This window comes from Microcaecilia unicolor, chromosome 2 (genome assembly GCF_901765095.1).
Source record: "Microcaecilia unicolor chromosome 2, aMicUni1.1, whole genome shotgun sequence".
NCBI classification, from domain to species: domain Eukaryota; kingdom Metazoa; phylum Chordata; class Amphibia; order Gymnophiona; family Siphonopidae; genus Microcaecilia; species Microcaecilia unicolor.
The window spans coordinates 134,155,662-134,177,908 of record NC_044032.1 but is presented as its reverse complement, the minus strand read 5'-3'; the positions used below and the strand labels follow the sequence as shown (position 1 = coordinate 134,177,908).

The 22,247-nt window shown below is 42.6% G+C and overlaps 1 protein-coding gene across 5 annotated transcripts in view; it reads right to left on the bottom strand.

The window, feature by feature from the left end:
* The window catches only part of ATG10 (autophagy related 10), a 313,667-nt gene that overhangs the window by 232,725 nt on the left and 58,695 nt on the right, over positions 1-22,247 (bottom strand). For all 5 annotated transcript variants that reach the window (XM_030193339.1, XM_030193340.1, XM_030193341.1 and 2 more), the window contains exon 3: positions 11,324-11,437. In XM_030193339.1, coding sequence (XP_030049199.1) covers positions 11,324-11,437 — 114 coding nt within the window. The remainder of the gene's footprint in view (positions 1-11,323; positions 11,438-22,247) is intronic.

The window sequence follows — 22,247 nt, the reverse complement described above, 5'->3', positions numbered from 1 at the left end:
TCTGAGAAAGAAAGTTAATACGGAACAGCAAATGAGACTGAATATAGAGCAGCAAATAGAAGATTTGGAAAACCGCTCCAGGCGGTGCAATTTACGCTTCAAAGGCTTGCCGGAAGAGTCTCAATATAAAGATGTAGAGAAGACTATAAAAGAGATCTGTGTCTACATTTTGAATCAAGGAAAAGACTCCCAGGAAATACAGGAGGGGCCCACAATAAAGCTTGATAGGGCTCACCGAAGTCTGGGACCTCAGAGGAGTGACTTCCCCAGAGACATAATTGTTTGCTTCCATGATTTCCAAGTTAAGGACGCAGTATGGCGGAAAGCACGTACTATGGGGGAAATTGCATGGAGTAATTTAAAGGTGCAGATTTTTCAAGACCTGGCGAGAGCTACTCTACAAAAAAGGCGGGACTTTAAAGATATAACTAAATACCTGCAAAAAGCTGGCCTGTGATATAGATGGTTATATCCCAGTGGCATCTTGGTATCAGTGGGCAGTCAAACAAGGAAAATATTGCAACCAGAGGAAGCATGGAAAATATTGGCATTACTAGGTTGCACGGACTTGCCAGAGGTAACAACGGCACCACAAAGCTCCCAAAAAAGCAAAACCGCTAAAGGTGCGGGGGGATGGATCCAACAAAGCAGAGGCAACGCCAGAAGGAGTCCAGCACACGAAGATCAAGGGCATGAGAGAGACGCAGAGACTTGAAAAAGCTTCTTGTTTCAGGGCAATTGCCCGGATCTAAATCTGGTTGTATGAATATTTTATTACAGGAGAAGTTATGTTAAGAAACATAGAATGTTATCCTTTTTCTGTTATAAATGATTAAAGGAGGGATTGTATAAGATGGTTGATGGTGGGCAAGGGGGGACACAGAGGATAAATTGCAGATGGAAAACCCATCGGAACGACACTTCCTTAGGGACATAACTGGCATCTAAATTTGGAGGCCAGTCAAGGGGATTCAATGGGGGAGGGGAGGGGCAAGGGGGGGGGCAGGGAGGGGGGAGGGATAACAGTGGGTTCATGGAATGTGAATGGTTTGAATACCCCTGAGAAAAGAAGTATTATATATAGGGAAATTCATAAAATGCATTGGGATATTACCATGTTACAAGAGACTCATATTCAAAAGAAAGATGAAAGATTAATACAATATAAAAATATGGGCATTGGATACTTCCAGGCTGATCCCAGAGGGGGAAAAAAGGGAGGGCTGGCAATCTATATAAAGGATACAGTCGCCTTTGTCCATGAACAAACATATGTGGAAGGTCAGGGCAGATGCATAGCGGTTAAAGGTAAACTAAATAACCAACCAATTACATTAGTAAATGTCTATGCTCCGAATGAGGGGCAGGGCGCATTTTTTGAAGCCCTAAGGTTGGAATTGCTGCACTTTGTATCAGGAGACATAATGCTAGGGGGTGACTTTAATTGGGCCTTGTCAGACTTGGACCGCTCTAAAGGTGAGAGGGGGGAAGGGGACAGGCAAATACGACCAAACTATTGAGAATGGTCAAGGATCTGGACTTGATTGATGTTTGGAGGATGCAACATCCGGGGCAGAGGACCTATTCTTTTTATTCTCATGCACAGCGTACTTACACCAGGATAGATACACTCTGGGGTTCCCGCAACTTATGGGGAAAGGTAAGGGATTCGGGCATAGGAACCATTCATGTGTCGGACCATGCTCCCATTTGGATCACTTGGAAGGGATTAGGGAGAGTACGGGGACATACTTTTTGGAGGCTAAATGAATCCTTACTAGACACTGTAGAGGCCTGCGAAGAAATTAAAATAGTGGTGCAAGATTATTTAAAACATAATGATAATGGGGAAATCTCTGAGGGGATCCTTTGGGACGCCCTGAAGGCGGTAGTGAGAGGGCATTTGATCAGGAGAGGTAGTCAGCGGAAAAGAGAGGGGCAACAACAAGAACTGAGGGTGCGGCAAAGACTGGCCACTTTAGAAGCTCAACATCAAAAAGGTCGAAATCAGGGAATCTGGGGAGAATTGCAAGAATGTAGGACAGAGCTACAACAAATTCAATTACGTCAAATGGAATATCATCGAAAACTCATGAGACAGAAGTTTTTTGAGTTTAGTAATAAAGCGGGTAAAATGCTGGCACGAAGTCTTAGACAACAGCGGATAGGTAATACTATTACCAAGATAAAGGGGACAGGAGACCAGTTAGTTCATCAGGATAGGGAGATTAGGGACCGATTTGCTCAGTATTATGCAGCCCTTTATGCTAAAGAAACGAGAGCCAGCAAGGTAGGAATTCAACAATATTTAGAGGGGTTGGGTCTACAAAGGCTAACGGAACAACAGAGGGAATATTTAGATAAACCTATTAAGGAAGAAGAGATAGAAGGAGTAATCAAAGGCTTAAAGGGGGGGAAAGCACCGGGAATAGATGGGTACACGGCCAAATTCTATAAATTGTTGGGGAAGGAATTAGGACCACTATTAGTGAGGGTGGGGAATGAATGTTTTCAGACTGGGATGCTGCCGAAGAGTATGTATGAAGCGGGGATAACGGTCCTCCCTAAGCCAGGTAGAGATCCAACACAGTGTGGCTCGTATAGGCCGATCTCTTTAATAAATATTGATATCAAGATAATAGCTAAGGTAATGGCTGAAAGAATTAATATATTTCTACCCCAGCTAATTCATAAAGACCAATCAGGCTTTATTCCCAAAAGGCAAGTGGCTGACAATATTCGGAGAACGCTCAACATTATATGGGAGGTGCAGCAAAGGGAGGAGGCTATGGTGCTGTTAACAACTGATGCAGAGAAGGCCTTTGACCGGGTTGAGTGGAATTATTTGTGGGAGGTGTTAAGGGTTATGGGGTTTGGTCCAGGGATTTTAACCTGGCTCCAGGGATTATATGCAGCACCAGTGGCACGGATAAAAGTTAATGGGGGATACTCAGAACAGGTACAGATACAGAGAGGGACTAGACAGGGGTGTCCACTCTCTCCTTTGCTTTTTGCTATTGCAATTGAACCACTAGCACAGAAGATTAGGGAGACAACACTGATACGGGGATTCCAAGTGGGAGCATGGGAACACAAGATAGCTTTGTTTGCGGATGATATTCTCTTTTATGTAAGTCATCCGGATGAGACTTTAACTAGCATTTGTAATGAGATACGAACTTTCGGTGATTTGTCTGGATTTAAAGTAAATTATGATAAATCAGAAATTTTGGGCATTAATGCATCCCAACCCCTTATGGAGGCTTTGTTGCAAAAATTTCCCTTTAGGCTTGCACGAGATAATTTTAAATATTTGGGAATTCGGATACCAGGGGACACAACACAATTATATGGATTGAATTACGCTCCGTTGTTCCGGGAGCTGCGCTCAGACATGAGCAGGTGGAAAAACGCACTGTTGTCATGGTGGGGTAGGATAGCTGTGATAAAGATGAATCTGGTTCCTCGGATGTTGTTTCTATTCCAAACATTGCCGATAGAGGTTCCCACAGCAGCCCTAAGTAAACTACAAGCTGATATATCTCAGTTTGCATGGGGGGGCAAGCGGGCTAGAATATCGAAAAGAATTATGTGGGGGAAAGTGGAGGAGGGAGGCAGGGGGCTACCCAATATATTATGGTATTATCAAGCAGCGCAGTTAAAACAGGTGGCGGAATGGAGCAAAGGGCATAAATCGCCAGTGGCAACTTTGGAACAGGATTTAGTACCTTGGTGCAATCTTGAACGAGGAGTGTGGGGATCTGTAAAGATGTATAACCCACACCGGGGGCATAATAATCCATTCATAGCTCATTTGCAACGTATTTGGGATGTATTAAAGAATAAATATAAGAAGGGGGTAAAAACCTCTACTCTAGCATACATTCGGCAAGAAGCTGAGTTCCCGGCAGGACGAGAGGGAGGGGTATTTTGGGAGTGGAATCGAAAGGGATTGAAAAGATTCAGGGATCTTATGTCAGAAGGGGTATTGAGAGAGTTTGTAACCCTTCAAAGGAAATTTGACCTGCCAGAATCCGATCATTATGCTTATTTACAAGTTAGGCATTTTATGAGGGGACAAGGGTGGTTGCAGTCTGACCCACGGGAAAGAGAGACACTGGAAAACATCTGGGTGACCTTGGAGGGAGGGAAGAAAGGTGTGTCCAGACTCTATAGGTATATTAGGGGAGATAAAATGAAGAAGTTACCCTATATGAATGCGTGGGAGTGAGACCTAAATACTGAACTGAGCGTGAAGGAATGGGAAAGGGTGTGTATGGAGGTAAAAAAAGCATCTATTTGTGTATTAATAAAAGAAAATGCATACAAAGTTTTAAGCAGATGGTATTACACACCGGACAGGTTAAAACGAATATACCCTATGATATCCGATCAATGTTGGCGGTGTAATACTGGGATAGGTAGTTTTCTGCATGTATGGTGGGAGTGTCTGGCTATACAATCATTTTGGGTTGATGTTACCACGCATTTGACACAAATTCTAGACACACAATTTCCAATAGAGCCAAAATGGTGCCTATTAGGTTGGGGAAACAAGCGGGGCCAGAAATGGCAAAGGCGGATTAAAAGGTTGGGGTTAGCAGCTGCAAAGTTGGAAATTGCGGCTCATTGGAAACAAAGAATCGGTCCCACTATTGCATCATGGAAGATGAGAATCAAAAATATTGTGGGCCTAGAGCAGTTGACGGATAGGAGAATGGGCAAATACAAACCTGATGCTAAAGAATGGATCCATTTAGAGAAACTATGGATTAATACGATGCCAGAATAGGGGATTTAACCAAGCAGGGAATTATAATGAACAGGGGAGGGTAGGAGTGGGAGGGGGGAGGGTGGGGAGAAAACTATTAAAACTTATGATATATTGAGATGTAATTCAACTGTTTGTTGTATTTCAGAATTCTGAAGGCTACATTGCCTTATACTGTATTATTTAAATTGTGTTTAATAAAAATTTTCAATTTAAAAAAAAAAAAAAACCATTTGAAAAGCATGAAAAGTAAATATAGCTCAGAGCTAGACCATGTATTATTCTGTGAACAAAGGTACAAATCTTGAAAGCGATATGTTCCTTGATTGGTAGCCAGTGTAGTTTTTCCCGGAGGGGTTTTGCGCTTTCAAATTTAGATTTTCCATAGATAAGCCTGGCTGCCGTATATGAACAAAGCAAATTCCACCATTCATGAAAAGAGACATGCACATTATTTTTCCAATGTAAAACAATTAAGTGAAGAGCAAGTGAAATCATCAGGTTAAACAATTTTGCAAGTTTTTACAGAATTGACAAACCAGGGGTGGATGCTTTAAGGATTAACACTTTAAATGACAAACTGTCTGAAATATCAAATACATTTTTGAAAAACGGCCCATATCGATTTCCAGTACAACTGCAAGTTATGACAGAGAAAAAGCATATGATCTAGAGGTCCCACTGTAGATCGACGTGACCAGCATAAATTTGATATACTACAATTTACTTTAGCAAGCTTTGCAGGCATCCAATAGGATTTGTGAAAAATATAGTAAGTGGATTGTAAAAGGGCAGCTGATAAAGAAGAAACATTGTTTTTTGTCCAAAAAAGTTCCCATTCTTTACTGGAAAGTGAAACATTCAGTTCCTTTCCCAGGCAGAAGAGTGGAATATATATTTGGTTTAGTCAATTGGTAGTAGTTTAAGATCCTCTGGATCGCCACCGAGATTGGCAAATGAGTTGACTTTTTGGCAACGCAGTTTGAACAGCGGTAAGAGGGTGATGGAGTTCTGGGCTTTATTTTGCTATGAAGTATTTTGATGTATTTTTGGTAAGATTTTTGTAAGAGTTTTAGTATGTTTAATATTTTATGATTAATGTATTGTTTTTTTATCTTTATTTATAAGTTTTCAGAATAATACAAAAGTAATATATATGTTTACAAGAAGTGAACAGCACCTTATAGTACAACCAATAAACCACCAAACATTTTCAAATACTAAAATAAAAATTCCACCATTCATGAAAGGAGACACTTTCAAATCGCGTTTTTCTGAAGATAAGCCTACCTGCTGTGTTTTGAGTGGTCTGAAGTTTCTTTAAGGTTTGTTCTTTGCATCCCGCATAAAATTTCATTGCAGTAGTCTACATGGCTTAGTGCCATTGATTGTATCGGGTTGCGAAATGTTCCCCTCAGGAAGAATTGTTTCACACATTTGAGTTTCCACATTGAGTGGAACATTTTCTTTGTTGTGGATGTCACTTGGCTCTCTAGTGTTAAGTTGCGGTCCATTGTAACGCAGAGGATTTTCAGGCTGTCTGAGATAGGGAGGGTGTAATCTAGGGTGTTGATAATTGTGGGGTTATCCGCACTGTGTAGGGATGAGAGGATGAGACAGTGTGTTTTTTCTTTGTTTAGTTTTAGTTGAAATGCATTTGCCCAAGCTGATCTTGATTTCGTTGGTGATTTCTGTCAGTTTAGATTTGTAAGGAATGAATATTGTGACATCGTCTGCATAGATGAAAGGGTTAAGGCCTTGGGTGGATAAGGACTTGGCTAGTGGGGTCATCATTAGGTTGAAGAGGATCAGTGATAGCGGTGATCCTTGTGGTACTCCAGAGTTCGCTTTCCACGGTGATGATATGTTTGAGTTTGATGTTACTTGATATGTTCTTGTGGTTAGGAAACCCTTGATCCAGCTAAGTATGTTTCCACCAATCCCGAACTTATAAAGTAATCTTATTAATATATTATGGTTTACCTTGTCGAATTGGAGGAGGAGGATGTTTTGCCTATTGCTATTTCCTGCTTGAATTTGGCTAGGAGAGTGAGTAGTACTATTTCTGTGCTGTGGAGGGGGTGAAAACCTGACTGTGATTCGTGTAATATTGAGAATTTGTTCATATAATCTGTAAATTGTTTGGCTACCATGCTTCCCATCAGTTTGACTGACAACGGAATGGATGCTACTGGACGGTAGTTAGTGATTTCATTTGTTTTTTTCTTGGTGTCTTTTGGTATCAAAGTGAGTAGGATATTGCCATTTTCCTTAGGGAGAGGCCTTGCTGAAGCATGTAGTTTAGGTGGGATGTGAGGTCTGCTATGAAGTGGTCAGGGGCGGATTCCATTAGGTAGTTGGGACAGGTATCTAGTTTACAGTGAGTGTTGGCGAACCTGCTGATCACCTGTGCAACTGCATCGACAGTAAGGAGGGCAAATTTTAACCAGGTTCAGACAGCTGTGCTGTCCATTCATTGGTGTATATCTGTTGCCAGAATGTTTTCGTGTCTACTTGACCTCTTGTGCTGTAGGATGTGTGTTCTTGTATTTGGTGTAATCCCTTCTTCTGCCAGTGTAGGGATAAATTTAATTTGTAGTGATCAGTCGTTTTGTAAAGTTGTTGATATGGTTTTTTATTTTTATAGTGGACCGGACCCCAACGCAGCAATAGAAACATGCCGCATGTCAGCCAGCGGTCCTTTATTTATGACTCAATGCAGATGAGTTAAGCTGTATTTATAAACTTAAAAATCTACAAATCCAACTGAGTCAAGTGGAACTTATATTAAGTGGAATTTGGAGTTGAATTTATGTCATTGAACTTATAAATGAAAATTTTTTAACCCTTTTTCAAGAAATAGAAGATAATAAAGAACTTGATTAAATTATATGATGCTGGGCCGTTTGTTTGGATTATCTGTGCTATATTTTGCCCCATCTTCCAGCTGAATCTGATCTTTATGTGTGTACGTTTTAAGTTGATTTATTCTGCCTCCACTGCATGCAGATCTCTCTCATGAATATTCATTGTGGATCTCCCAAAAACCTGACTGGCTGGGGTGCCTCCAGGATCAAGTTTGGGAACCACTGCAATATGCCACACAGACCACTGCATCCAACAAGAGCCTAGGCCCCGATGGGTTACCTATAGAATATAATAGAATTTTGCCCCCTCCCCCCCCAGGTGATCCTGACAGTCTATGAGGAGGCATTAACTAAGGCCATTTTCCCTGACACAATATGTGGTGCTACCATTTTTCCCATAGCTAAACCAGGTTGGAATCCCTAACTTGCATCTACTTATAGATCAATTTCCCTACTAAATGTAGATGTAAAATTATATGCGAAGATGATAGCTAATAGCTCGTTGGATAAACATACAATGCCTGTTAAGTGCAGTGGACTACGTTAATGGTACTTAAGTAGAATCCCTTACTGGTTGGATTTGATATTGAAAAAGCTTTTGATACAATCTATTTATCGGAAGTTTTGGACTGTTACTGGTTTCAGGGACCAAAGCTGGAGATGATGAAACTGCTATATAAGAATCTGTGGGCCTAAGTATTAGAGAACAGAGCATTATCAGCAAGGTTGGACATTCAGACAGGCACTTGTCAGGGCTGCCATTGTCTCCCACTCTGTTTATTTTGGGATTAGAACCCTTAGTGTTGAAGTTATTGCAGGATCAGGAAATTGCAGGTATCTGGATGGGTGGCAGTGAATTTAAAATTAGCACTGTTCACAGGTGACCTTTCAATGACTTTTACTAGCCCCCCCCCCCCCCAGATCTTTGACCAAGACATTGCAAATTCTGGAGGATTTTGGTATTTTCTGGGTTTGTGGATCAGCCATGATAAATCTAAAGCATTGAAGATATGGGGGGACTGTTGTAAAACCTGTCCTACAGCATTCCCATTATGCAGTATGGATTTACAGAACCCAAGAACAATGGCCCATCTGTATCACTATCATGTTCCCAACCTCCTACATGAAACTAATTTACTTTTGAAAAAATGGACCCCTTACCACTTTTGTTAGGGGGGAGGGGTCGCATACAGTTGTTAAAAATGATCCTACTACCCAAGTGGATTTATGCCTTGCAACATTTGTCCCTTATTCTCAAGCCACGGGATTTGAGTATTTGGAATGGAATGGTTAGAAAATGTATCTGGGCAATTCGCTTGTCGGGAAAGGGGGGCTGGGTCTTCCCAATTTATGAGTGTATAATATAGCATGTCACCTTCAATATGCCTGAGAATTTTGTGATGGGACATATAAGCAACAAATATGAGTCTCTTTGTCTGGCCTATATTTTACATGCAAGGGCAGGGAGACTCCCCATCCATGGTCAAGAATCATGATACGATCGGTGTGCTGGGCCTGGGGTCTATTTCGTAAAAGATTTTGACTCCATGCGTAGTGTTCCTGCTATTTACCTTTTGTGGGCAATGTGGATTTTCCCCTGGGTATGGGGTCCAGTACTTATAGACAGTGGGAGAAGATGGGATTAAAATTAGTTAGGTAGCTGGTGGAGGAGGATGAAGCAAAAATGGTACCTTATGCTAGATTCAGCAGACATTTGCAATGTCTACTCAAGATTGGTATTCTTATTATCAGATTCAACATTATGTTTCATTTTTATTGCATAAGTTTGAAATTAACTTTCAGGAAAATTAATTTGATGAACGCTGGGACATCTTAGCAATATATAAAGGCCTCTTGGGCTGCTATTATGCTACCTTAAGGCGGTCATTGAGAAATTCTTCTCTACAGAAAATAGTGGATCAGTGGATTTTTGTGACTTTGCTGTTTATTCAGTTGACAGTTTACAGCGGAGCCTGTGTGAATCCCCTTGTTTGGCGAAGAGTGCCCAATTACAAAAATTAAAAGTTCCTGATGTGTCTTTATGTACATATTTCTTGAGCTTGAAAAATGGGCTTCCCTACAGATGGGGCCTTTCATAATAAAAGCCCCACGTGTACTTATTGTCCTGCCCAACCCCACTCCCAGTACTGCCCCCTTAAGCAGGGGTAAAAATGTTATCCAGCATGTAGGGTTTAACATACATAGGACCCCCGTTAACTAAGGTGCACTAGCGTTTTTAGCACATGCTAAAACACTAGAGACACCCATATATTCCTATCGGTGTCTCTAGCATTAGCACATGCTAATTTTTAGCATGTGTTAAAAACGTTAGCATGCCTATTAACACAGCTTAGTAAGGGCCCATAATATTATGTTTATTCAAATATTATACCACTGTCTCTGGTGAACAGGACAGAGCATTGTACAGACTAAATTTTAGCAAGAGCAAAAATCAAACCCTGATTTTTACCCATGTTAAAATCTTTTGCTTACTGCTCTGAAATAGTTGTTTACAACAGACCACAATGTCGTATGAAACACATCAATAATATTGCAGAGTGTGCACCAAGGTAAACCATCTATAATATTTGAAAAACAAGCAGAAGGGATCAACCTTAATCAAAGACCTGCTTAAAGACTTAATTATTTTTCTAAAATGTAAGAGGTCTATTTGCAATCAATCCTCTAATGAATGGCTCACCCACTTTAGGCTCTGTTCCACCCAGCACACCCTTGCAGTAGGTGATGGGGATCTCAAGCTCCACCAGCTGAAGACCTCCTCTGAAGGTAACCAGAACTCCCTAATGCCAAGCTTGGCAGTCAGCAGCAGCACTTGAGCTGCCAACCCCAGCACTCGGATGGGTCTGGGAATCTCCACCAGCTCAAGAATTTATCTTTTAAGTTGAGTCGGGGGGGGGGGGGGGGGAAGGTGCACCAGGAAACAGAGAGGACATTTCTTGCCCACCCATTTTCTCTTAGTCCCAACTAAAATTTGCTATCTGGCTATGAAGTCCATAAAAAGACCTTAGTAAAAGCAGGTCCTTAACTGATGAAATACAAAGCCTCACTTTAACTACAACCGAAAGGCAGATCTGTATGCCATCAAAATTGACCTCAAATATCCACAGACTCCTTGTCTGACTTTTAAATCTCACTCCCAAGCCACAGGGAGCCAATGAAGTTCTTTAAGAATTAGTGAAATTCATTCCTGCTAACATACACCAAAAATAAATCCATGCTAATGAATTTTGAAATAATTAGTACCATGGCCACAGTGGTGCATTAAAATTTTAAGGTGTACATGGTAAAATGTACAGTATACCATACTATATACATTCAAGTTTTACCAATTTGTACAGTAAGAAGTTTTTTGTTTTTAAGCATATGTTTTATTGCCTTGTTCAAAAAAAATCTTTAAAACAGCTGGTTTTACTGTAAGCTAATACTTGCAGGTTTCAGGTCACTAGATGCTGTTTTTCAAGCACAAAGAACTGTTAGTAGTTGAGAAGGGTAGGATTTGTGATACTGAAGTAGGTACGAAAGAAAAACTAGCACATAATCTGTAATTTTCCCCATAATTTAGACTCGTTTACCTTTAACTGAAATCCCCAGGCAATGTAATTTGAAAAAAAGAATGAAAACCTTGATATTAATCCCCAGATAAAGTGCATTTACAAACACTGACCTCGTCAATGGTAATACATTCTTGATCTTCCTTAGCATTCTTCTTCAAATCCAACTCTGTGCACAAAACCTTTGATTGGAGAAGTGTTTTACTCATGTAGCCTTCATTAGATTCCTGTTTCCAGAGAAAGAAACACATAGAAACAGAGAACATTATGGCAGATAAAGACCATACTGCCTATTGAGTCTGCCCATTCACACCAACTACTAAGCTCTACAATCCCTTCCTCTCCCAAGAGATCCTCTATACTTGTCCGATGCTTTCTTGAAATCAGATATAGTTCTCATCTCCACAAACCCCAATAGAAGGCTATTCCATGCATCCACCACTCTTTCCGTAAAGAAATATTTCTTTAAATTACTCCTGTCACCTTTCAGCCTCATCCTATCATCTCCTCGTTCCAGAGCTTCTTTTCAATTGATTTTTGTACACTTTTGAATAACAAACCCCAAATACTCAAACTATAAAATTCTACAACAGAGTCCACCCGATCAGGTATTGCTCATTTCCAAACAATTTCTGAAGTAAACACAGCTAGCAGCAGTATTCATCTTAGATCAATTTATCAGTCAATTGTTTTCCCAATTCTTTAAGCAACTACTGACACACTGGTGTTACCTGGTCGATATGGTTGGTGTTACAGTACATGTAAGGTCACAGCTAACAAGGAGATGTTTCAGGACTCCCATTGCCTCACATTTTAAGCCTTCCCAGCTTAACTGAAACCAATTAACCACACCTTATTAAGTATACAGCCCTTAAGTTATAATTCTACAAGTGATAAAGCATCAAATGTGCCTAATTAAACCCAAAGCAAAAACTGTAACTTCTGAATCTGATACACAGTGGGAGTGCCCGGTACTGTGAAATGCATTATTATATTCCTTGTTTTACTCTCTATTACTTTTTGCAATTATTCCAAGCATTCTGTTTACTCTTAATTTTTTTTTTTTTTTTGGTCACTGATGCATACTGAAGCAAAGATTTCAAAGTATTTGCACAATGACTCCAATGTCTGTTTGTTGAGTGCTAAGTTCCAGCAGGGAACCAAACACTGTGCAGAAAAGCCAAAAAGTGGAGAGAAAAAAACAAACAGTGTAGCATGCAAATAAATGGAATAAAACCGTTCTTTATTTAAACAATAAAATGACTTGACATTGGCCATGTTTCGGCCTAGTGGCCTGCCTCCGAAGTCCAAAATACCGAGCACTGTGCACTTTGCACTCATATACTGTATTTATTATTAGGATTTATTTACCACCTTTTTAAAGGAATTCACTCAAGGCGGTGTTATCCTCCTTCGGGCTCCGGATGGACCTTTTACAAGACTGAGGCCAAGCTGTGAACTCCAGCAGTAGGCTTGCCGGGTAGCCTCAAACTCAAGGCCTCGGCTTCAACTGTGGCCAATCCCGGAGCTCTGGAGCGCTTCTGAGCATACACAGAAATATGCACATGCTTCATATGCTCCGACCCAGCTCATTCCCAGTCTCTCCTGCTAAAATGGCCACACCAGCTGCGTCCTCTTCAATGTGGACAGCACTTACAATGCCCACTCGCTTCTGAAGGTGCAAGAAAGCCTCAGAGATCCCAAGCCATTCCCAACTCACCTCTGCCTGCCCTTGACATACCCCAAGAACTCCCCAGGTACCTGGATACCCCTGGACCGCAGGAACCACTTTCAGGCAGCCCTGGGAGCTCAAAGAGACGCCCAGAATCCCCAAGAAACCCCTGGACAGCTACTGACCACCCTCCCCACCAGACCCCAGGTAATTTTGAGTTACATTATTTTAAATAAATATTTTCATGATTTAATTTTCTTCCTGAAACACCGAAAGAAAGGAAAGGGATCATTTAAAAATGGGCAAAATGGCCAGCTGGGCCAGATCTGATAACAACCCTCAGAATAATGAATAGGTGTTGTCACAAAACACCTAGCCACCCGCCTGGGGTTACCCCACAGCTACTTAGAGGGTCTATTCCCAGCACAGCTCAGGTCTGCCTGCACCTGCCGCTTGTGCTCTACATTAGCACCCTCGTGGCCTAGTGGTTAGGGTCCTGGGGAACTGAGGAACTGAGTTCAATTCCCACTTCAGGCACAGGCAGCTCCTTGTGACTCTGGGCAAGTCACTTAACCCTCCATTGCCCCAGGTACAAATAAGTACCTGTATATAATATGTAAGCCTCATTGAGCCTGCCATGAGTGGGAAAGCGCGGGGTACAAATGTAACAAAAAAAAACTGGGTCACAACTGCTTCTGGGCATTTCTAGGTTACTGGAGGCCACACTCCCAGTGGTCCCACAATTCCCAGAAAGCACCCACAGACCCAAAACACAAACCACCAGGATTCTTTATTAGTCCAGACAGGAAGATGCAACAAACTAATAATATTTATTGTCACAGAACTTGGAACAGTGAAACAGAATGTGCAATCAGCAGAACAATAACAGGTAACTGAAATATGGATCAATTATAACACTATCCAAACACCTATATACTATCCAAGTAGTACCTGGGAAGATCAGGACATACAACTATTCACAGAGCATCAGAAAAAGAGATCCTACTCTCTTTTCTTCCTGGCTAAGACTGGCTCAAAAGTCAGTAGCTTTTGAGTAACTTCAAACTCCAGGCCAATCTGAGCCCAGAACAACATCATCTGAAAAATAGCTGGCTACATCACTGCAAGCACTTCCCCTTTCTCTGTGTTAATTAAAGAAGAAAAGGTCAGTTCTCTGTAACAGCTTTAAGCATAAACATGCACCAACTGCTGGCCAAACTAGAGAAATGTATTGCAGGAAAATATCAAAACAATTATCACAGATTTACACACTAGGGCCCTTTTACTAAGCCACGTAACCGTCTATGCACGCCCAACGTGCGGCCAAAATGGAGTTACCACCTGGCTACCGCATGGCTGTTGCGGTAATTTCATTTTTTGCGCACGTCCGATAAATGCATCCAAAAAATAATTTTTATTTTCAGACGCGTGGTATTGGGCACGTGCCAAGTGGCACTTGACGCGTGTAGATCATTACCACCCGGTTACCGCGCAACACTTTACTGCTAGGTCAGTGGCTGGCAGTGAGGTCTCAGACCCAAAATGGACGCACGGCAATTTTCATTTTGCCACACGTCCATTTTCGTCAAAAGATTTTTAAAAGGCATTTTTAACAGGTGTACTGAAAAATGATTCTGCGCACGCCCAAAACACGTGTCTACACTACTGCAGGCAATTTTTCAGCGTGCCTTTGTAAAAGGGCCCCACTGTTCTGTCACAGATGTCTTATGCCTAGGGTAGATGGTGAATCAGAAGAAAGAAGCTGCAGCAATGTAGGCATGCTCCAGGTGTATCCCACCCTATATCTGTCTTCTCACTTCTCCTTTCTCTATCTATAAACTTATTTTAGCCAATCAGAAAAGTACACAACAGTAAGGCATCAAGATATTGGTCACATGTGGACCCCCCCCCCCCCCCCCCCCATAGCAAGACAAAACTTCATCTGACATCCCTCTTCACATAGGATTTACTATTATTAACTTTTCCAGCATTTCCCTATTTCTATCAGAAGAAAGTGCCCTGAAGAATGGTTTATCTCATGTCTTTTTAACCAAATATAATGCGTTTCAAACAAGGGTGAACTTATACCCTTTTTTTAATTTAATTTCCTTTCGAAGAATTCAGCAGAACACTCGGATATATCTTGCCTTCAAACCTCTGGATCCTCTGATCTACACTTTTTTATTATCTGGTTCAAAATATTGAAAAGCAGGAAGAGAAAGGCTGATAACCAAAGTGTTTATGCTCCTAACTTTGAGACAGTAAATTTAAAGAGGCTAATCTAGGAGCCTAAGACTTACTGCTTAAATTTACACTCAAAATTTCATTAAGCTCCTAAATTTAGGAGAATAAAAGTGGGTGGAAACAGAGGTGGATTTAGGACAGAGAAAACCAAGCTACTTACTTGTAGGAGGTGTTCTCCGTGTTTACAAGTCCTTATAACATGGGTAGAATACAACTCCTCAGGAAGGTGGGTAGATATGTGAGGACCTATGTCTTGCTGTCCACAGAGATCAGCTGCTATAGGTAAGTAACTTGAGGGTCAACATTAAAAAAGGTTTAACTAGGCAGCAGAGGCTCTGAGCTAGCCGGCCACTGATATTCAGCGGGACTTAATTAGGTAGCGCTGCTGAATATCACTGCTAAGTTAGGGGTGGGCATGAGTGGAATTAGGGTAGAATGGCAATGTAGTTGATTATTGGCAATACTCAGTCTGCTAACCGACTATGTAAACACAAAGTTAGGACAGCAAAACAGCCGTCCCAGCTTTATGCATCAGTCTGAATATTGGCTTCTGGATCAGCGGACATACCTGGATACTCAGTACCAAGAGACGCGCATTCCTCAGCATTGAAAATCTAGACTTAGGTCAACCTGTGGATGGAAGCCACTTATAAGCCACTTACCGCCACAGACTGAATATTACCCTCTTGGTATTCTCTGAGCATAGCTCATCCTCATAGCATAGCTCAGTGAACCCACGACATTCATGAGAGAGATCTGAATGCACTGTTCCGCTGCATTCAAATTTATCTTATGAATATTCATTGTGGATATCCTCAAAACCTGACTGGCTAGGGAGTCAGTCACTGCCCTAGCTAAATGCGGCCTTCAACAGAAATAAAAGGAAAAACAACAAGGCGACACTGCAACAGGCAGACTACAACATATTTTGATGGGAACTAGCCTTTTGTGTAATTTTTCCCAATTGAGAGGGCTCTAAATACACATTAAGGGCTGGATTCTATATATGGCATCTAGCAGTATTCCATAAGCCATGTCTACATTCAGACATAGTTTATAGAATAGCGCATGGGCTGGGTGGACGTGCCTAGATTTAGGCACAGCCATTTACACTCCCTTGAATTCTATAACCAGGTGTGTACATTTGATTTATGGCCCTGACACGCCCATACTCCTCCCACTGCCGTGCCCCTATCTGGCTATGTGCGCTGGAATTTACCCGCACCTCTTTTTAGACTATGCCTAAAAAGAGGCTGCATAAATTCCAATTATTGTCAATTAGTGTTGATAACTGGTCATCAGCTAATTATCAACACTAATAGGCTTGACCATACGCACAATTTAACACATGCAACTAAGGGGTTCATTTTCAAAGTACTTAGACTTACAAAGTTCCATAGATTACTATGGAACTTTGTAAGTCTAAGTGCTTTGAAAATATGCCTCTAAGTGCGCCAATTATGGGGGCAATTATGTATCAGGGCACAAACTATCATTTGAAAAATCATTAGAATCACATCCTTGTCCAAGGACCACTCATTTAGTCTTAGGGCATGACCCAGCTTGTCTACCAGGGAGCTGACCTTCCCTGCCAGTTAAGTGACTCAGGCCCAGATGCATCAAAAACGTAAAAGTCCTTACCGAAGTTGAAAAAACGAAGAATGCAGTAAAAAAAATAAGTCCCACATGTTCGGTTCTGTAAACGAAAGTCGAATGCATTAAAGAAGTGTAATCCCCGTCGTTAATCTGCCCGTAAAGCATGCGCAGAGCAGCCAAGCGTTATGCTGGCTGCTCTGCGCATGCCAAAAAACGTCAAAGAAGCTGAGGATCGGGAGGGGGCAAAGGCGCTCGTCAGGAGCATCCTGTATGGACGCCCTTGCCCCCCCTCCCCCCCGCCCGAGGTCGACGCTGCTTCCCGCTCCCCCCTGTATTAAATAAAAACAAAACTCAAAACTGTAGCAGCCACGGCCCCCCTCCCTTCCTCTCTCTCTATTTCTCCTTCTCCCACAGCTCCGCCTCCCGCCATCCTCCGCCCCCGTTCTTCCTGGGCCCGCCCTCCTCTGACGTAAGTAACCTACGTAGGTAACTTACATCAGAGGAGGGCGGGCCCAGGAAAAACGGAGGGACGTCGGAGGAGGCATCACTGATCGCCGATCAGCTGTTCTTGCCCGTGCAGTGCCTTCACACAGAGGTGAGAGGCGCTGCGCGGGCCCGGTAAGGCGGAGGGGGGGTCCGGTGGAGAGGGGGAGCGGCGGCGACGACCTCAGGGGGGCAGGGCTGTGGGAGAAGGAGAAATAGAGAGAGAGGAAGGGAGGGGGGCCGTGGCTGCTACAGTTTTGAGTTTTTTTTTTTTTTTATTTAATACAGGGGGAAGCGGGGAGCAGCGTCGACCTCAGGCGGGGAGGGGGGGCAAGGGCGTCCATACAAGGCGCTCCTGACGAGCGCCTTTGCCCCCTCCCGATCCTTTTTTGTTTTTTTTTTTGGGGGGGGGGTTAAATTTTATGCAGGGGGAAGCGGGGAGCCACGTGTTTGTGTGGGTTTATTTTATTTTCAAACATGCCAGCTTGGATTTTTATGCTGCAGGGAGAAGCGGGGAGCAGTGTCTGTATGACAGCTCAGTCCTTAACGACAGCTCTGACCTCACGTTAAATATATCACAGTAAATGATTTGTTGCAATCGTCGGTATGGTTAGTGCATTGCAAATTGTTCACATTTCAATTGGAAGTGACTCGTTTGCATTCCATTTTCGTTAGCCGCTAGCGTCGTCGGAAAATGGCCTTTAATGCATGCAACGGTTGAAAATTTCTTCGTTAAAGGGTCGTTAAAGTTTTGTGCATCTGGGCCTCAGCGTCATTCCATGAGAAATGGCCCAGTTCCAGTTTTCCAACACAGGAGGTATGATACTGTTCCTCCCTGTTTGTTGATGTAATACATCATGACCTGATTCTTTGTATCAATATAATTTTGTTGGCCAACTGATTTCTGAAAGCCTTCACATCATTTCATATATATTTATTTATTTCTACACTTGATATTCTGCAAATTGATCCTAGATAGGCAACTAAGCAGTTAACACAACAAAATAAAAAAATCTTAAGTTTATTGCTGAAAGGAGGGGAGAAGAAAGTAGAAGAGAATATGGAGGGCAGAGTCAGTTAAAAACCAGGGTCAAAAGAGGCAGAGAAAAGAAAAGCTTTCAGCTGGGCTTTGAAAGACTGTAGCGGCACTGGCAATCTGGGGGCAGGAGGAAGGGAATTCCAAAGCTTGGGACCTAAATAACTAAAGGCAGTATCACAGGAAAAAGAGAAAGGTGCAAAGCTGAAGGTGACAGGACACAGAGAAGGTTGTTTTCTTAATTTTACGGAGAAGCAAAGACTGCGCGGAGGGCAGTAAGGGATAAGCACTTTATTTAGGTATGCTGAGGCAGTTGGAATGCGATATTTGAAAACTAACAAAAGGAGCTTGAAGTGGATGCAGGTAGAGATAGGAAGCCAGTGTTCTAAGCAGAGAAACAGAGTCACATGGTCGAAGTGATATGCACAGTGAATGAGTTTGACGGCAGTGGATTGAATCAGTTGGAGGCGCTTGAGGGAGTAAAGGGGGAGAGCAGCATATAGACAGTTGCAATAGTCGATGCATGAGATAACCATAGCAAGAATGAGAGTGAATAGAATGAGGTGAGAGGAACAGCTGCACAGAGCTATCTGGAGCTGAAAAACCACTGTGCTTCCCCATTTACATCTGTGACAACCAGGAAAATCCAGAATTAAGCTGAAGAATCACCCTTCACTGAGAATAAAGAAGGGAGACAAAGGGGTTTAAACAGAATAGCTATTGACTGACCTGGTGCCAAAGATTGCCCTATTCAGACATGAAAATCCAAATGTCATCATAACAGTAAGAAGAGAGCATAAGGGTCCCGAGACATGCCACAAAATATGAGACACTCAGACAAGACAACCAAAAATGTGAGCCTATTAGGCTCAGAATAAAACCACAATATCAGAAACTTCCTGAAGTTGTCTAACAGTGGTGGCTAATGCCAGTGTTACTGAGTTAGCTGCGTAAAACAGCTAGAGTGTAGAATCGCAAAAGTAGGTGATTTATATAGTCTGAGCCATATGGGTGGCTGGCGAAATTGTACTAAATAGTAGTGCAGAGTAGATGAGGCACATAGTCAGCTACCAAAACCAGAGAAGACGGTCTATGATGCAGTCAAGCATCATAAGCAAATGCATCAAGAGATGTTATACGTGTAGCCACAGTAGCTGGATCTATAGATGAGGCTGTCAGAACTGGAGACATTGATGCCACTGCAGTGGCAGGAATTACAAAAGTAAGTTCACTGCTGTATCCATACAGGTGTCCACAGTAGCTGATGCCATATAGTCAGCCACGACTGGTAGTGCCATACAGGCAACCATAGTATCTGGTGTCAAAGAGGTGCTATGACAGCTAGTGTAAAACTGGCAAATACAGTGGCTAACACTGTTGGCTGTGGTGGCTGGTGTCATACAGGTGGTTGTGGTGACTGTTGATAGAGACAGCTACAGTAGCTGGAATCATACAGCGGTAGAGGTAACTGTGGTAACTGGCATCATACAGATGGCTGCTGCATCTGAATCCAAACACTTGCATGCTGCAGCTGAAGCCACATCTATAGATGCTGCATGTAATATGATAGCTATGGCAAGTGTGTGGATGCTGCATCTGATGTCCTACAGTCAGCTGCTGCCTGGGAAGTCATACAACTGTGCATCTAATGTCCCACAGACAGCTAGTATATCTGATGCCCCTTAGGAAGCTTTGCAACTGTGCCATATACACAGCTTCCATAACTGAGCCAAACAGACAACTGCTGCAGCTGTGCTATATAGGCAACCTGTGAACACTCAATATTTTTATTACAGATAATAGTGTATTATTGTCATCTCAGCATGGTTTCAGAAGCTTTTCTAGTACCAAGACCTTCTTAATAGAATTAGTTTCTTGTGTTACAGAGCATCTTGTTACAGAGCATCTGAGTCAAGGTCATTGGATGCTGCTTACAGTGTGATGTATCCGCAGTCTTCAATACTGTCATCTTGTTATGCAAATCATCAAAGGCTGGGGTAACTGGAACAATACTGCAGTGGTTTTTTGAAATTCAGACGTTATATGGTGAGGAAGGATGGGGTTTTTCTCTGTACCTTGGGTGCCACCGTGTGGCGTTGCTCAGGGTTCACAGATTTCCCCTTTGTTATACAACATCTATATGAGCACATTATGTATGATCCAGTTATCAGGTGAATGGATCTTTTCATATGCTGATATTTTTTTTGTTAATTCCTGTATATACAGATTTTTATTATTTTGTGGAGAGTGTATCAAACATAATGGAACAAATTCACTGCTGGTCAGTGAACTATAGGTTAAAGTTACATATGGAGAAGGCAGTTTCTTTGATTTAGTATGAAGATGGATATTATTCCAGAGTTTATTCAACTATTAGATGGTACTAAATATAAGATAAATACTGTTTCTAAGATATTATGTGTTCTTTTAGATTCCTTATTAAACTTTGAACCACAGGTTAATTTAGTTGTTAAAAAAATCCTTCTCTAAATTGAAGCAATTACGACTTATTCGTTCAAGCGAATGATACATACCTGTAGCAGGTGTTCTCAGAGGACAGCAGGCTGATTGTTCTCACGACTGGGTTGACGTCCACGGCAGCCCCCAGCAACCAGAAGAAAACTTTGCAGGTGGTCCTGCACGCAGGGCACGCCTACCGCGCATGCGCGGCCGTCTTCCCGCCTGTGCGTGACCATTCCCGCTCAGTTGAATGACAAGCAAAGGAATGAGTAGAACGCAACTCCAAAGGGGAGGAGGGAGGGTAGGTGAGAACAATCAGCCTGCTGTCCTCTGAGAACACCTGCTACAGGTATGTATCATTCGCTTTCTCCGAGGACAAGCAGGCTGCTTGTTCTCACGACTGGGGTATCCCTAGCTCTCAGGCTCACTCAAAACAAGAACCCAGGTCAATTTAACCTCGCAACGGCGAGGGCATAACAGAAATTGACCTACGAAGAACAACTAACTGAGAGTGTAGCCTGAACAGAACAAATCGGGTCCTGGAGGGTGGAGTTGGATTCAAACCCCAAACAGATTCTGCAGCACCGACTGCCCGAACCGACTGTCGCGTCGGGTATCCTGCTGGAGGCAGTAATGTGATATGAATGTGTGGACAGATGACCACGTCGCAGCCTTGCAAATCTCTTCAATAGTGGCTGACTTCAAGTGGGCCACTGACGCTGCCATGGCTCTAACACTATGAGTCGTGACATGACCCTCAAGAGCCAGCCCAGCCTGGGCGTAAGTGAAGGAAATGCAATCTGCTAGCCAATTGGAGATGGTGCGTTTCCCAACAGCGACCCCTTTCCTATTGGGGTCGAAAGAAATAAACAATTGGGCGGACTGTCTGTGGGGCTGTGTCCGCTCCAGATAGAAGGCGGACGCTCACTTGCAGTCCAATGTGTGCAACTGACATTCAGCAGGGCGGGTATGTGGTCTGGGAAAGAATGTTGGCAAGACAATTGACTGGTTAAGATGGAACTCCGACACTACCTTTGGCAGGAACTTAAGGTGAGTGCGGAGTACTACTCTGTTATGATGAAATTTGGTATAAGGAGCATGAGCTACCAGGGCTTGCAGCTCACTGACTCTACGAGCTGAAGTAACTTCCACCAAGAAAATGACCTTCCAGGTCAAGTACTTCAGATGGCAGGAATTCAGTGGCTCAAAAGGAGGTTTCATCAGCTGGGTGAGGACGATGTTGAGATCCCATGACACTGCAAGAGGCTTGACAGGGGGCCTTGACAAAAGCAAGCCTCTCATGAATCGAACGACTAAAGGCTCTCCAGAGATGGCTTTACGCTCTACACGATGATGGTAAGCACTAATCGCACTAAGATGATTCCTTACTGAGTTGGTCTTGAGGCCAGACTCTGATAAGTGCAGAAGGTATTCAAGCAGGTTCTGTGCAGGACAAGAGCGAGGTTCTAGGGCCTTGCTCTCACACCAAACGACAAACCTCCTCCACTTAAAAAAGTAACTCTTTTTAGTGGAATCCTTTCTAGAG